We start from the raw sequence: 15,547 nt of genomic DNA, 5'->3' as shown, positions 1-15,547 counted from the left end.
GAAAATGAAATATGAAACAGTGGTGTGATAAACTGGTAGATAATCATCTTTTCATTAAACTTTCATCCCCAGTGACTTAAATATTCAAGAGCCCAATTACAGAGCTTGTATCTCCCTCTCCCTCCCTCTCTCTCTCTCCTTCCCTCATTCCCCCTCACTCTTGTTTTTCTTAACTAGAGCAGTCGGGGAGAAGGGTGAGTGGCTCCAGGGTTGAGTGAGAGCATCATTACGAGGCGGTCACACAGGGGGAAGGAAGAGATGACCCCTTGTCCCCTCGTGCATGAGGACGGGGAGCAGCAGGCCTGACGCTGGGCCGGTCCAAACACCGGGGCTGGAGAAGGAGAGGAGCCAGGGACGGACAGAGAAAGACGGGCAGCAGATACAGACGCGTTGGGGGGGCAGCCATGCAGGTCTGATGGATGGAGGGATGGTGGGAGACAGAGGAAGAGACAGGATCAGACAGATGAGCTGAGAGGAGTATAGATTTTCCAGGCAGATAGTGGAAAGATGTGTGCATGGTGATGAGTGCCACAAACAGGGCGCATGACTCTCTTGTCTGCCTGCTTCTGTGTGTGTGTGTGTGCGTTGTGTGCGTGCATGTGTGTGTGTCAGTGTATTAGCAGTCAGAGCACTGAAGCCCACGGGCGATTCCTGTGTGTGCTCGCGATAAAGGGGAAAAAGGGAGGAAGTATAACGGTGGAAGCGGGGCGTGGAGGAGGGGATGGGTGGGTTGGGGTGGAGGGGATGAGAGAGGAGGGATGAGGAAGTTGGTTGGGGGAGGTGGCGGGGTGAGGAGGACTGGGGGGTGGGGGTGCGATGGGAAGAGAGAGAGAGATAGAGAGAGAGGGGGGGGAAGAAGAAGAAGAAGAAGAGGAGAGAGGAAAGAGCATCCAGCAGAGCAGGGAGCTTCCTCTGTGCTGTCAAAGCCTCTGGATCATGTCCCCATTGGTCTTTCTCTTCCACACACACACACACATACACCCACACACACACTAACACACACACGCACACACATGTTCCCTCACCCAATTCCTCTCTTCTCCCTCAAACCAACTCTCCCTCTCTCCCCCCTTTTCCCCTCCCTCCCTCCCTCTCATGAAAAGAGTGTCTTGGCAGGGTAATTAAGAATGGCCTCTAAACACAGGAGTATGGCAGGAACGCTCCAGATGAAAGTAAATGATTAAAATAATTACAGGCTGAGAGCTGACGAGCCAGAGTGTGGGGTGGCCGCCGGACATTTGTCGGTAATTAGATAATTAATCTGAATGCAAATGATGAGCCCTAACGAAGCAGTCAAGCTGAACCAGCGACAACTGCCGTGAGTGAAATGTGGTGGTGGTGTGTGTGTGTGGGAGTCTGTGTGTGTGTGTGGGTGGGTGGTGGTGGTGGGGGGTGGAGGCACATATGAATATGAGTGTAAAATATCCAACATCCCCAAAAAAATGAATAGACTCCAAAGTAGCAGCAGCAGCATCATTGTAAATCAATAACAGTTTCTGGCAGTGACAGCTCCTGCTCCACTCTGTTTGCAACTTCCAGTGCAAGTGTAAAGTCGACGTGAACACCTTGTTAAAAATATACAAGAGGCAGGAGCCACTGTGAGTTGTGCTCTGCAAAAAAATAAATAAAAAAGAAGCAGAAGCAGAAGAATGAAAGAAAGACAGACAGAGAGATGTCTCCTCTCCTCGGGAGCTGAAATACCAAATGAAGAGTATGAAGATGAAATGGCACCTGCAGGAAGAAAACAAATGCATGAGCAAATTGTGGATTTACTGCTACACACTCAAACACACACTCGTTATTTCTTCCCGTGTGTGTCGCTCACACACACACACACACACACACACACCGTAAGCAGAGGTAAACATCTAACTTCATAGCTTATTCAGGGATGGGTGTTTTTTTCTTTTTCAAGGTTGGTTTCCTATTACAGGTGAAGATGTACTTGTCAGCATCCTCCGCTTGTTTGTGTTTAAATAGAGATCTGCTCATGGTTTATTTATTATGATTCCACCTGGTAATGTGTGTCGGTGGAAGATGTGGCTGCTCAGTCTTTGCTTTTACAGCAAAAGGTTGGATTATCAATTAGAGAAAAGGGGGGGGGGGGGGGGCAGGTCCAGGGGCAGCAGACACTTGTGGGTCCAAGAATCTCCAACTGAACTCTGTGTTATTTGAGTCTGAATAATCTGATTTATCCATTTTGGATTCATCTGGCTGATCTAATATTTGTGAATCACAGAAGCACAAATTCTCTGTACAGGTGGAAATCTCAACATTTGTTTAATGATCAATTGTTAATCAATCAAAGTGACACAACTCTGTGAACTGTACTGTTTCTTCCCAGTGTTCCCAGTCACACTGATGGGTTGTAAATCGAAGGCCCTCCCTCCTCGTTAGTGTCAATTACGCAGCTCATCCACTTAGACCTTTAAGAGACTCTGGAGGAGAAGTGTTTCTACCTGTCCACCGTTCTCATTAAATGCAGACGGATCACCAACCCACTCACTCAGCCGGCTTCATCCCCGTCACTGGAGACCTCTGCTGTGTGCAGGGACGTGCTGTGAGTCAACACGCACCGCTGGAGTATCTTATTAGACTCCATTCAAGTGATCAGGGTCAGTAGTGAGAGCCATCATCCAACAAAAACTTACACACAACAGACTTTCCAATCCGTGGTCACAGTGTAACTGCAGATGTACAGTTACTGAGATGCTGCTTAACAAGCCTGTGACTCAGATAACTGGTGATCAACCCAATAATGTCTGTCTGGTTTCCCTTTTTATGGATAAAAGATAAAATGCATGAAGTTCTAAATACTATAGATGTATTTTGTTGTTTCATCACCGTTTGTCTGTAAGCAGGAGGACCCAATAACTAGTGAACTGATTCACATGGAATGTTGTGGAGTGGTGGAGCATGACCCCACCAAGGACCCTTTAAATTGTGAAGTGATGAATGGGCAGATCTAGGATTCTTCTCATTCATTATATGACTTGACTGGATAGAAGGTAAGTCTTTGTAGAGGTATGCAGTATGAGTGTACTATTTAAAATTTGTGTAACTAAAACCATGACTGGGAAAAAAAATCTGGCATTTTGACTGAATTTGATTATTTATTTACACGAATAGTCAATCAAGGATCAAAACTGATTATCTTCAAGATAAGACAGAAAACAACATTGACAGGTGAAGTCTTAATGTCCTATTGTGATTCTCATACTCAGGTGAATGTGAGAGTAAACACATTATTTAAGTTGAGCAATCTGGTTTGAAGATTCTGAAGTACTTCTCACATTTCTGCAGTGGAAATGAAAGTAGATACATAATGCGTCTTCGATCAACATTGGTAGAAACACAAGAAATTATCTGTTAATTTATAATGTTCAGATCATACCAGTAATGAAAAAGAAAGTTATGATCTTCATATCTCTACAGCCTCCACATACATTTATAATCTGTGGAACACCAAAAAGATTTCCTCTCTATGTTTTTTCTACACAAGCAAAGGACCAATTTCACCATTATCCAATCTAAAGTAATTTTTAAATGAGTTGTCAAATTAACTAACCAATCAATTACTGCATCTTCAAAAGATAATCAGTGTAAAGGCTTTAATTGTACTGGGGGGGAAAGAACATACCTTACTGGTCTACCTACACATGTAATATGCACAAAACGACCTAAACAACAACATCAAGAGCTTTTAAATGAAAATACCAAACAGATAAACACCAAAGAATCAACAAATTTACAAAATAGAAAACTAGAAATATACAAAAACAGTCCAGAGTGTTTGTCTTTTCTCAGCATGTCAGTGACACACACTCAGACACACTCAACATGGGATTCCTCCAGTCTTTAAGTCTGAATCCTTCACTCCACCACCAGCTCGAACTCCTCCGCCTCCTCGAACACTGCGTTCATCTCCGCAGCCATCGCCTCCAGCTCCACGGTGGCGATCTGCGGCACCTTCCTCCTCCTCCTCTTCTCCTTCACCAAGGTCACGCCGGGGATGTTCTGGTCCGGCTCGGGCTGAGCTGCGCCCCCGTCCTCCGCCTCCAGCAGCAGCAGGGACGTGAAGGAGTTCAGACCGGTGACCGACCCGGAGGCCTCCAGACCCGGTTGACACCGCCGCCCTCTCGGGCCCACCTCGGGGGTCGTCAGCTTCTCGAAGCCGAAGAGAGTCTCACGGGGGTCGGGGCTGTTGAGTGACCGGTCGCTGAGTCGGCTGTAGGACCGGCGCACTTTCTGGGACCACACCGCGGCGTCTGGGTCCGACTCCTGGGGCCGAGAGGGCGGCGGGGATGGAGGGAGGATCGGCGAAGGCAGAGTGGCCTTCTGGTTCTTCTTCTTCTTAGCCGTGGAGGAGCTGCCGTGGTCCGGGTTGGGACCCGGGGTGGACACCTTCTGCTGGAGGTCTCCATCCGGCCTCGGGGTGTTCTCCTTGTCGTGCTCCGACGGCGCGGTGGTTTTCCTGGGAGCGATCTTCCTCACTGTTATCCGGCGTTTGACGGCTAAAGACGCGGCCGCCATTTTATTGTCTGTTTTCAAGCTGGCCTGAAGAGGAGGAGGAGGAGAACTCAGCCGCGGAGAGCGTCTCCTCAGCGGGTCGCTCGGCTTGTTGGACTCCGACATGACGCTTCGAGGTGTCCCACCCTGCATACCGACCTTCACCGGGGATCACAGCCGGGGTGATCGTGTTAAAATCGAGGAAGAAACCGTCCGTGTCCGGGGGATCGTGGCGGATCCGCTCAAATCGCCCGCCTCGGTCGCGAAGAAGTGACGTGGCTTCCGGTGACGTGAACAACGCGCGACAGCTGTCTCAAACTTTTGCTGTGTAATCTGTACACACGCGAGCAGGAGACGCTAACACACATCATTTTCACACTTTATTTTCAACTCGCAGCTGAATATCCACCATGGAATACTTACTCGGGATCACGGGGCCGGATTTCGTGCTCGTCGCCTCCGATAACGTCGCAGCGAGCAGCATCATTAAGATGAAACACGGTATGACAATGCGTTAGCTTAGCATTAGCCACTCAGCCGGGTTGCTGTAGCTAATTTAACACACTTGGGTCCATATTCTCCTTTTATGCATTTCACAAATATCCTAAATGCGTATCTTAGTACATCGCACTGCTGTGTAAGTTAGCCCAGATGCTCACATTGCCATTCAAACAGTGTATTGTGAATGTGACGGGAGCTAACGAGGCTAACCGGAGCTAGGTTAAGTAGCAAATAATCCGTATCCTGCTATTCTTGTTGAAAGTTTGGATTTTCTTCTTTCCTGTAATTGCTCCATTAACTTTAAAAACCATCAAACAAGTGGTTGAGTGTTTTATAATGTTAAATTAAAGTATGTTCAATCAGACACGTAACAGCGAAAGTGAAAGTCATCGCTGCATCAACGTCCATCGAAACTTAGTTTTTAAATCCATGTTCGTTCTAATCATTACAGATATTAACCTGTTTTTCAATGTTCTGTGTTTTTCCAGACTACGACAAGATGTTCAAGCTCAGCGAGAAGATTCTGCTCCTGTGTGTCGGGGAAGCAGGAGACACTGTGCAGTTTGCAGAGTACATCCAGAAGAATGTGCAGCTCTACAAAATGAGGAATGGTAAGATATCTTCCAAGTGTGGCATTTATACACTTTAAACTAACTGTGTGTGTTTGATCATGTTTAAATGAGAAGTAATGTGAGAAGTTATCTTAATCAACTTGTTCAAATTCAAAAGTTGTCTGAAGTATAAGGTTTTGATTGAAATCAGACTTTTGCTGAAGTAAATAACAAATCAATCAAGTCACGCTAACTTCCAGGGCCCTGTCCTGGTCATTAATATAAATATATAGTATTGTGATGAGAGTAAAAAAAGAGAACAAACTCAAAACCTTGTGTCTGATGCCATTCCCCGCCACTTTCTATTTCTTAGGTTATGAACTCAGTCCATCAGCAGCAGCAAACTTCACACGAAAGAACCTTGCAGACTATCTCCGGAGCAGGGTAACTACCACGATGAATACAAAAACAATCGTTTAACAATTGTTTTTGAAGAGTTAACAGCCTGAAACTGAAGAGATATTTCCACGAGTCCTTTAAAACCACTTGTCACACAGTGTCATCTAGAGAAAATCCCAAACTTTTCCTGAGCTGCAAACCAGCTTTATGGAAAACACATTTATGTTACTGTCAGTAATATAGTTAGAGGAACTTTTAATAGTCCAAAGTTTTAGAAACTTAATATTTTCAGTGTTACATTGAAAATCCCTAGTTCCCTGGTATCAAGGCAGGGCTTAGTAATTTATGAGTTGTAGAATTTGAACTTCATCACAAACATAAGCAGATATGTTCATATTAAACTTGTATACAGTTACTCACAATTTTCCGAGACAATATAATTTAACATGTTAACGTAGCCGCATATATTTTTATTTAACTTAAGTGCAACGACTTTGCCAAATTAAACTGAAGGGAACCAGCGATATATGATGTTTCATACTATACCATTAAATACAATTCCATGAAATCAACAGTATATAATAGTTTTTCACACAGAACAAGCTGAACAGCCTTGAGGTGTCTCCACAGATGTAAATTCATCTTGTATAGATGCACCATCTGCTCTAGTTGGTGTTACTACGTGTTCTCAGACCTCATGTTGGTTTCAAATGTCTTTTTAAACCTAATTTAATTCACTTCCTGTAGCAATAAGAATAATTTCCATAACTTAAATGTAATTCTTAATTCAAATTGCAGGTACAATCGGCACAAGTATACCAGCAATATGTGTGATAACATTTCAGCTTAACATTTGTTGGATGTTGTGAGACAGTCATGTTAGTTACAGAGGAGCAGTTGTCTCAGTTTCATGCGGGAATCAAGTCTCACCTGCAATTACACCTGCGTTTGTGTCCTTATCAGTGTGAGACATCGAAACTGAAACAACAGATGCATTTTGACAGAGGCAGGTACATTTGTAAGCTTGTTGTGAGTGGTGATAAGGGTTCCTCCCTCTGAGACTTCAGCACAACACCTGAGCCCCCCCCACCCCCCCGCTCCAACAGTACAGCTCCTTTGGGTATATTTTCAAAATACCCAGCTTTCGAACTTTAGTGCTCGGTTTACCAAGATGTAACCAAACAAGACATGTGACGATACAATTTCTTTTCTTATTACTTTTTTAAGCTATGCTTTAACCAGATGATTTATTTGTATGTATGTTGAATTGTTCAAAAGTGTGATTGTGAGTGTCAGATGTGTGAGAGACTGGTGAACTGTCCAGGGTTTACGCTGCCTCCTGCTCCCCCTGCAACCATTAGGGGATGAGTGTGATAGCCCATGAATGATGGATATTAATACTGTGTATAAAACAAAATTACAACAGTAACAAAATTTGTAGTAAGAGAATTAATGAGAGCCAAGAAATTATATATATTTCGATACATGGCTCATTAATCCTCCATCACTTACCACTTTCCTCATGTGGTAGTAAAGTCATTATTTCCTTAATTTCTTTATTTTGTGCTTCAGAAAAACTTTATCTTAATACTTACACATTTTTTTTAATGGTATTTTAGTCACTTAACAAAAATAAACAGCAGATTCCTTGCATATAGTGGTAATTATGTCACAACATAGTTTGTTATTGCTTCTTTTCCGCCATTGTTTTTGTTTTTTAGAAGTAACTCGCTCTTCCCTATGATGTCTCTGCTCCTTGAATCTGCTCGTTGCATCTCTTGCACTAATTTGTTAAGAGTAGTGCAGCCGCTGCCTGTCACAATAGCAGAAGGGTGAAAATAATTACAAAAAACAATTAGTGTGGCAGAGAAGGGAATGTGGGACACATCGAATGGAGGATAGGGATCGAGCAGGAGGAGGAGTAGTGGGCGTCCTATGGGAGAACAACCAGGCCCAGTAGACAACAGTGCACAGACTGTGTGTGAGTGTGAGAATGAAATCAACATGTACACTAATACAATATACATGCACACAGAGGGACCTATAGGATTAGGATCGTGTTTTTCAGTCAAGGTTGTATATGTTGCGGAGGATAACATTTATATTCATGTCTTGTTGCAACTGTATCTTTATTTTCATGCCTCACGGTGATGAATATGGTTTCATTAGTGCAGGATTTACTAATGCCACGTTCTCAGGAGTGCTCAGAAACTGAAGCAATAGCAGTTTCTTTCCTGCATCCCACACCTTCCTCCAGCTATGCTCTTTTCACATTCATCAACCTCCAGAGTACATGGACATTTGCAAATTATGTTGTATAAACAGGTTTTTTTTCATAGCCCCCCGGAACATCCTGAGTATGTAGAATATCTAATGTGTGTTGTCCGTTTGAATGTGAAATGGGGAAAGAAATCATCTGCTAAAATCTTGAACTGTGGTGGTAACAGGAGAGTTAATAGAACGTATAAGAATTCTGAATTCTTCTATCATATTGGGATCAATAATCATTTTGTTAATGATTTTATGCACAACTTTGGGGTTTCGGTCTATAGTTGATTATTTATATCAACAATTAATCTTTATTCTATCAAACATTCCCCAGATCACAAGCTGAGGCCTTCATATTTTTAATTTGTGGGGAAAATGGTCAAATAAACTGAAAAAATCAATTAAAAAGGATTTTGAAAAAGCAGTGAAATGTAAGATTTTTGCCTTAAAACACCCAAAGCTTAATAAATCTTTTACTGGTTTCATCAAAAGTTAGCGCTTCAATAATATTATATCGACATATATTACACTACAAATCAAAACTAAATTCCAGAAAACTATATAGACGAATTAAAGCCGTACAGTTCACCTGCTCTTCTTTACAATTTTTTAAAAGCCCAACATGGTCCACTTGCAACACACAACTGCTCTCTGACCACAGGCTGGTTTCCCAGACATGGATTTACCTCATTTGTTGTCTTAAAAGAGAATTTAATTGCAAATTTTCTTTTTTTCTACCGACCTCGCTCAGTTCCTGTCTGGGGACGTGGCTGCATATGTTGGAATCGGTTTTAATTAATCTGATTAAATCATTGCAGATGAAAGTTCAACCCTGACAGAAAGCACAGATAATGATCTGCTCTTGAATATCAAATCTTTTTTTCCATCCTTAAATCATCTTCTGAACGCCCCCCCACCCAAAATACGTGACGTGATCCCGCCAGCGTGCCCAGACCCCCAGGTTAAAAACCACTGACTGATAAATTAATCAGTGGTATATTGTTAATTCTGATGGCCTTATTCCTGCAGGATAAATTACAGATGAAATTACCCAAGTGGCTTCAGACCTCCAGGAGGTGTAGTTAGCTAAAGTCAGCAGCGCATGTCGGCAGCAGAGTGAGCGTAACCCTGTTCACATACGACTGTGTACTTACCAGTCTGCCGTCCAGAAAAACAACTCCACTAACCTCTGGAGTACTGCGTTCACTCAAGCTTTAGAGAGCAGACAAAGAAACCAGAAAAAAACAGGAGCGGTAAGCATAATCACCTGAGGCCTCGGCTCTGCTGCATGCATATCAGTAATGATACACATGAAATTCACCAACAAAACAACTGCAAAGTTTTGGGGGCATAGAAATTCAGCTTCTGCTCTGATTCTGTTTGTTTTATTTTTTCCCCGTTTCATGTGTTGCGATATATTTGTGTGTTTAAAATTAATACAGATTGAACTGATGGATATTGGCAGGTGCCCCTGTGAGGTAGTCTAAAAAGTTTAGCAGGATTGGGTAGGTGTTGGGAGGCTGAGACACAAGGTTCAATTGAAACCGAAAAGACTCAGGGGAGGCAGGGAGTTTATAAATACCACATTTCATTTTTTGCTTCTTTTTTTTGAGGTTTATGTAGAAGCCTAAAAGCCTCGCAGTCATCAGTTTTTCTGTGTGCGGATGTTTGCTGCAGTGAGCTGGAGAAGAGTGAAGTTTGAATTCTGTCTGTGAGGCCACAGCAACAGTTAGCCCCTGTGCTGTGGTGATCCACAGCTGGCCCCATATGGGTTTGTAAAATATATTTTAGCACACAAAGGGCACAAATAATTACTGGTGCCATATTGCATGCAGCTCCCCTGCTCCTGCACAGATGAACAATTAATACAGCAGATTGAGGAGAAATGCCAATAAAGAGAACACGCCCCGGGGCAGAGTGCAAAAATAGGGGGAGGGAGGCAGGGATGAGTGGGGAGGAAGGAAAGAACGGAGGGAGTGCTGGAACGTTGAGAGGAGAGTTTGGGGATGAGTTTGTGGCGGTTTTACGAGCGACATGACCTTAATTTGTGTCACAGCCAAAGCTGTTGTTGTACCGAAGCCAATGCCTTAAAGGAACAGTTCAACATTTTGGGAGCTACGCTAATTCACTTTCTTGATCAGGGTCGGATGAGAGGATTAATAACACTCGTGTCTTTGCTGTGAAAGTGAGGCTGCTTCATGAAGCTCGTTAGCTTAGCATAAAGACTGGGAACAGCTAGCATGGCTCCATCCAATGGTAACGCAGCTCGTCAATGAACGAGAGGGCTGCAACTATTGATTAATAAGTCAATCTACAGAAAATAAATCAGCATCCATTTAGCTAGTTAGTCGTCTGAATCAGTTTTCAGACATATATACAACCTTTGAGGGTTCAGGCCACTTAATTGAGAGAATTGGCAAATTTTAGTTTATTTGAAAATGTATTTTTGGTTGGACAAAACTATTTATCACAAATGAAATCTCCGACCCTATAGTCAGATTGTCTTGTTTTTACTGAATATTTGGGTCAAGCTATTTCTTGCCAGAGCCTTGTTAGCAGCTCCCCCTTATTTCCATACTTAACGCTAAGCTAAACTAAACAACCATTTCCTATATATTTACAATATGTTTTCATCAGCTTCAGTTCGTCAAACAAATCATCAAAACCACAAGTGAGTGAACAAATCTCCCAAAATGTCTGACTCTGGCTCCCAAAGCAGAAGGAGCTGTATAATGCGTTCGCTGAAGGCGCCGGTAGTAACACACTGGTGCAGCTTTTGTTCGGCGGAGCAACGTTCGCCTGGTTTGGCTGAGAGTGCGACTCGAGGCAGGGGGATAAAACATATGATGTGTATTGTTTGCATGCAAACCTGGGTGTGAGTTCAGGTGGCGGGGTTAACAAGGTGCCTGGTTCCCTCCGAGGTGACATGGGAAGGGAAGGTTATTTTGATGCCAAGTCCGTATTATTGTTACAGTGTAACCAGTGAGGCAGGTGTCTGGTGGGTGGGGTTGACGCCACTGGGGCGTTCGCAAGCTCACGGAGGAGTTGAAGCGCACATACAAACACACACACACACAACGTCACACACACACACACACACATGATTTTCATCCTGAGATTCACACCCCTTGTGCACACTCACAAACACTGTTTCTCTTTCTCACGTGTGTGTGTTTTAAAACCATCGTTAACACACACATACGCTGGAGCCTACTCCATAGGGAGCGTAACAATCACCGTCGCCCTTGTGGCAAACACGGCTCCGATGCACCAGTCACAGACGTAAGCAGGTCGGCCGAGAGATGAAGTGAAACGAGAGGGCAGGTGTGTACATCACAACTCGCCTGGCGTCCAAATGAATCATGTTTGCCTCTCCGCCACATTATGTTTTTCTCTTGTTGCATTTTAATCGAGAACACGGCACCGTGCGTAGAACTCGGGCCGTGAGTTGCTTTGAAAATTGTCAAGCTTTAAAGGGATTTTTAAAAGATGAGGAACAGGGGCTCGCAGGAAAGAAGAACGAGGGGAGAAAATTAGTGTTTTGGAGGAAGAGAAGGGAGAAGAGGCTGGAAGCGTAAAAGATGTAATTTAAAAAAGAGAGAGGGGTAGGGGGGGGATAGGGGGCAAGAGAAACGACTTTAGAAGTTTTTAATGAGCCCTGGCACTACTCCAGGGCACAGGGTGAAGGCGGCGGAGCGGGGGGGGAGAGCGAGTGAAGGAAGGGACTAGGAGGGAGCAACAGGGGTGCTGACTCCCAGCAGATGTCACACACTGTCAGTGACACCCCCCCGATGCATACACAAACACACACCTCCTCTGTCCTGTGACACCCTTTCACCTTTCCTCTCCCTCCATCACTATCCAGCCTCCCCTCCCTGCACTCTCACTTCAGCCTCTCTCTCTCTCTCCCCGCAGTTTACAGCGTGTTAATGTGGACCCCCCCCCCCCCCCCACGCCAAAGTTGAAAAATCAAAGTCGATAATTAGGAGCAATTTATTTGGGAGAAGTTGAGAAAGTTGTACTTTTCAAGTGAGAGAGACATCTGGCTCCCGGTTCATCGCTGTAAAGAGGAGTTTTATGAAATGAGGTTCAGTCTGTTTCACCATTCTGCCGATACGGTAATATGCTAATGTCAATGTTAGCACCTGTAATTGGCAGGAGAAAAAGAAAATAACTTAAAACAGAAAATCTTGCACCTCATGTTTACTGATCTCAAAGGTTGATTAGCTGCCGGATGTCTTCAGATGTAAAGGAGCACTATCCTTTTTCTGAATTCCTCAATTTGATTTATCTTAAATACACAAATCTTTAACTGCAAATGGAAGAAAGGATCTACTAGCTAACACCATATTAAAGGTAAAAGATGAAAAGGTTTGCTAAAATTGTTGTTGTGTAATATACAAACGGCCGCTGCCACTCTATTAAGAGTCTGTAGAGTCTAAAACGCTCTTAAAGAATATTAACAGATAAATGTCTGATGGTGGTTCAACGAGTTCCCAAATCCTTTGCTTCAGACCGTGGCTTTGTTTTTTTCGTTTTAAATCAAAATGTCCCAACACTGCTGACTTCCTTGTGGTTAGAGGTCTGAGATCTCAGGGGTATTAACCATCTATAATTAAACTCAGCTGACTTCCACCTCTGGCAGGATTTCTCTGGCACGATTGGACCAAAAACTAGTCACGTGCCCAAGAGTTAAAAGTAAATAAATCAGTGTCATGTGTAATTCACTGTTAATTTCGTCCCCTAGCTTTGGATAGAATGTTCATTTTGTCTTTTACATGTATTGTAGTGTGAAATGTGAAAAGTGAAAGTGCTCAATGGAACTCACTTATAATAAATAATTTCTTTTCAATATTAAATTTGGAATTTGAGACATTTAATTTTGGTGAAAGCTGCCATTTTAGCTGACGCCAACATTTCAAAGCTGTCTGTATTGTGTGAGGTTTACAGTCAAAAGAGCTTGCAGCCCATTTTGAACTCAAGTACTAGTTTGCATCCCATGTCAACGCCTTTTATAAGAAGCAAGATCCGAATATTACTCCTCCACTCACTCACTCCTTCCTCCTTCTCCTCCCTCCTGTGTCCACAGACTCCGTATCATGTGAACCTGTTGCTGGCGGGCTACGATGACACAGACGGCCCGGGTCTCTTCTACATGGACTACCTGTCCGCCCTGGCCAAGGCCCCCTTCGCGGCCCACGGCTATGGAGCCTTCCTCACTCTATCCATTCTTGACCGTCACTACAAACCAGGTCAGAGCTGAGAATCACCCGCTGCTTATTTTTCTGCCGTTTATTGTTCCTGTGAGTCGGAGAAAATACAAACTAAAACGTTAGAGTGTGGAGGAGAATCATACTTCAGTGCAAACTACATCCGTTGTCTTGTTAATGAAAGGGGTTCTCATCTCTTTTTAGATGTAGGTAATGTTTCTGTTATTGTGTCTTTTTAATTGACCTGTTTTCTGTTTTAGATCTGACCCGGGAGGAGGCGATGGATCTGCTGAGGATGTGCATTCAAGAAGTGAGTTCAAGTAGTTTTACTCTTCCTCTTTGTATGAGTAGGAATAACACGCATCTTAATAAAGTGTTTTTTATATCGCTCAGTTTTTTACTTTTGTAGCATCCCTACAAAAGTAGCCTCCATCATTCTCCACTGTCCACTTGTGTTTACTATTACTACTGAGAGTCCAGTGGAAAAGGCGAGATGTTAGCTGCTCACAGGCTCTAGTGAAGCGTTCTGTCCGGTCAGTCCACACAGAGCTTTGACCTGGTGTCAGTCGTCAGGTGCCGGGTGGCTGAGGAGTCGGCTGGCGGCTAAACGGTCTTCACCAGACTGACTGACAGCAAAACATCGCTGCACAAAAATAGATCTCACGTTGGCTCCATGGAAAGACCGCATTAATATTTTATTTATCGAGTCTGTGATTTTAAATGGAATCTGGTCGGAGTTCAGAGACACAACTTAACACAATGTGGGGTTTACACAGTGGAGTTTAGTCTTTCAAAGCCACATGATAAAGTAGAACACAACAGGGTAGGGTCTTAGTTGGAATCATTGTTGATGGTTGCAATTGAAATTTCTATATGAATTGTCCTTAATGAACCTAATTCCACCTTTTCCTTCATTTAATGTTTCCTCTTTTCTCTGACTTTTTCATTCTGCTTATTTATAATTCATAAATCTGAATCTGAATACTTCTTGTATAATTCTTAATCTGTGTCTTCTCTCCCTTCTCCAGCTGAACAAGCGCTTCGTCCTGAACCTCCCCTCCTTCACAGTCCGTTTGATTGACAAGGACGGCATCCATGACCTGGAGAAGCTCACCGTCGTCCCTGAGTCCAGTCCGGCGCTGAAGGCTCAATAGTACTGATCAAACATGTGGTCGACAAAAGTGAATATTCCTGGGGTGAATATTGTTTAACATTATTCTGTACAAGAGCCTAAATGTTTTTCATTATTATTTCACAGAGCATTTCCAGTGTGTCTTTATTCATGGGATTAAAAATGACAACCTTCGAATGTGAGCACTAAAAAATAGTGATGGTTAAGGTTCTAAAATCTCTAATCCTAATTGTAGATAAAAAAAAATATATATATATATATATAACTTCCTTATATGATGTCATAATGTGACCTCATGGTGACATCATTCCCACCATGTGATCATCTGATCTATAAAGGCTTTGTCTGGTCCTATAAGATGCTTCTCTCCCTTCTCCAGCTGAACGAGCACTTCATCCTGAACCTCCCCTCCTTCACTGGACGTTTGATTGACAAGGAGGGCATCCATGACCTGGAGAAGCTCACCGTCGGCGCCAAGTGACCGTTCACTGCTTAACCACAACCCTGACGCCCTCTCTCTTTTTTTTTTTTTGTACTGTTGACCTCCTTGCTCTTTCTGTTCCAATAAAGTGACACACACACAGTTGAGATACAAGCTCTTTGTCCCTGTGGTGCTTTCTCGTTGCTCTCATGTCTGCTCATCTGCACATAGAAAGAGAACAGCCTTCTGGCTGTGTACTTTTGCAGTGTACTTCTGCAATTGTTCTCAGCGAGTGTGCGTGCGGGTAATGTATACTTGCTCATGCTTGTGCACGTGGACCAGAACAGGGCTGCGCATATGATGTTATTTGGGAAAATGGGAAAACTAGTTTTTTACTTGTCCTTAAATGAGTCAAATATTCAGTTTAGTCACCTTTTTAATTACGTTTTTGAGTTGTTAAGTTGAATCAACACTTTAACAGTCAGTGAATGTGTGTTGACAGCCTGAGTAGTTAACAGTAAATACTGAGCTGATGAGTCGCACGACACTTGATTAT

The 15,547-nt window shown here is 43.3% G+C and overlaps 2 protein-coding genes across 2 annotated transcripts; one reads left to right on the top strand and one right to left on the bottom strand.

Annotated features, from left to right (window-relative positions):
- Positions 1-3,100: 3,100 nt before the first annotated feature.
- cdca5 (cell division cycle associated 5) lies at positions 3,101-4,808 on the bottom strand. The gene has a single exon (XM_062409926.1). The coding sequence runs from the start codon at positions 4,660-4,662 to the stop codon at positions 3,874-3,876; it is 789 nt and encodes a 262-aa protein (XP_062265910.1). The 5' UTR covers positions 4,663-4,808; the 3' UTR covers positions 3,101-3,873.
- A 59-nt stretch (positions 4,809-4,867) lies between these two features.
- Positions 4,868-15,165, top strand: psmb2 (proteasome 20S subunit beta 2). The gene is made up of 7 exons (XM_062409927.1): positions 4,868-5,010; positions 5,499-5,621; positions 5,935-6,005; positions 13,318-13,480; positions 13,699-13,748; positions 14,467-14,634; positions 14,950-15,165. The coding sequence occupies exons 1-6, from the start codon at positions 4,920-4,922 to the stop codon at positions 14,590-14,592; spliced, it is 624 nt and encodes a 207-aa protein (XP_062265911.1). The 5' UTR covers positions 4,868-4,919; the 3' UTR covers positions 14,593-14,634; positions 14,950-15,165.
- Positions 15,166-15,547: the final 382 nt, after the last annotated feature.

Source organism: Platichthys flesus, chromosome 17, assembly GCF_949316205.1.
Source record: "Platichthys flesus chromosome 17, fPlaFle2.1, whole genome shotgun sequence".
NCBI classification, from domain to species: domain Eukaryota; kingdom Metazoa; phylum Chordata; class Actinopteri; order Pleuronectiformes; family Pleuronectidae; genus Platichthys; species Platichthys flesus.
This window is presented reverse-complemented; position numbering and strand designations above follow the sequence as displayed.

Coding starts and splice junctions, on each gene's coding strand:
- cdca5 (XM_062409926.1), bottom strand. CDS start 4,662: ATGCAGGGTGGGACACCTCGAAGCGTCATGTCGGAGTCCAACAAGCCG.
- psmb2 (XM_062409927.1), top strand. CDS start 4,920: ATGGAATACTTACTCGGGATCACGGGGCCGGATTTCGTGCTCGTCGCC. Junction 5,622..5,934: donor GCTCTACAAAATGAGGAATG/GTAAGATATCTT, acceptor TCTATTTCTTAG/GTTATGAACTCAGTCCATCA. Junction 13,481..13,698: donor TGACCGTCACTACAAACCAG/GTCAGAGCTGAG, acceptor TTTCTGTTTTAG/ATCTGACCCGGGAGGAGGCG.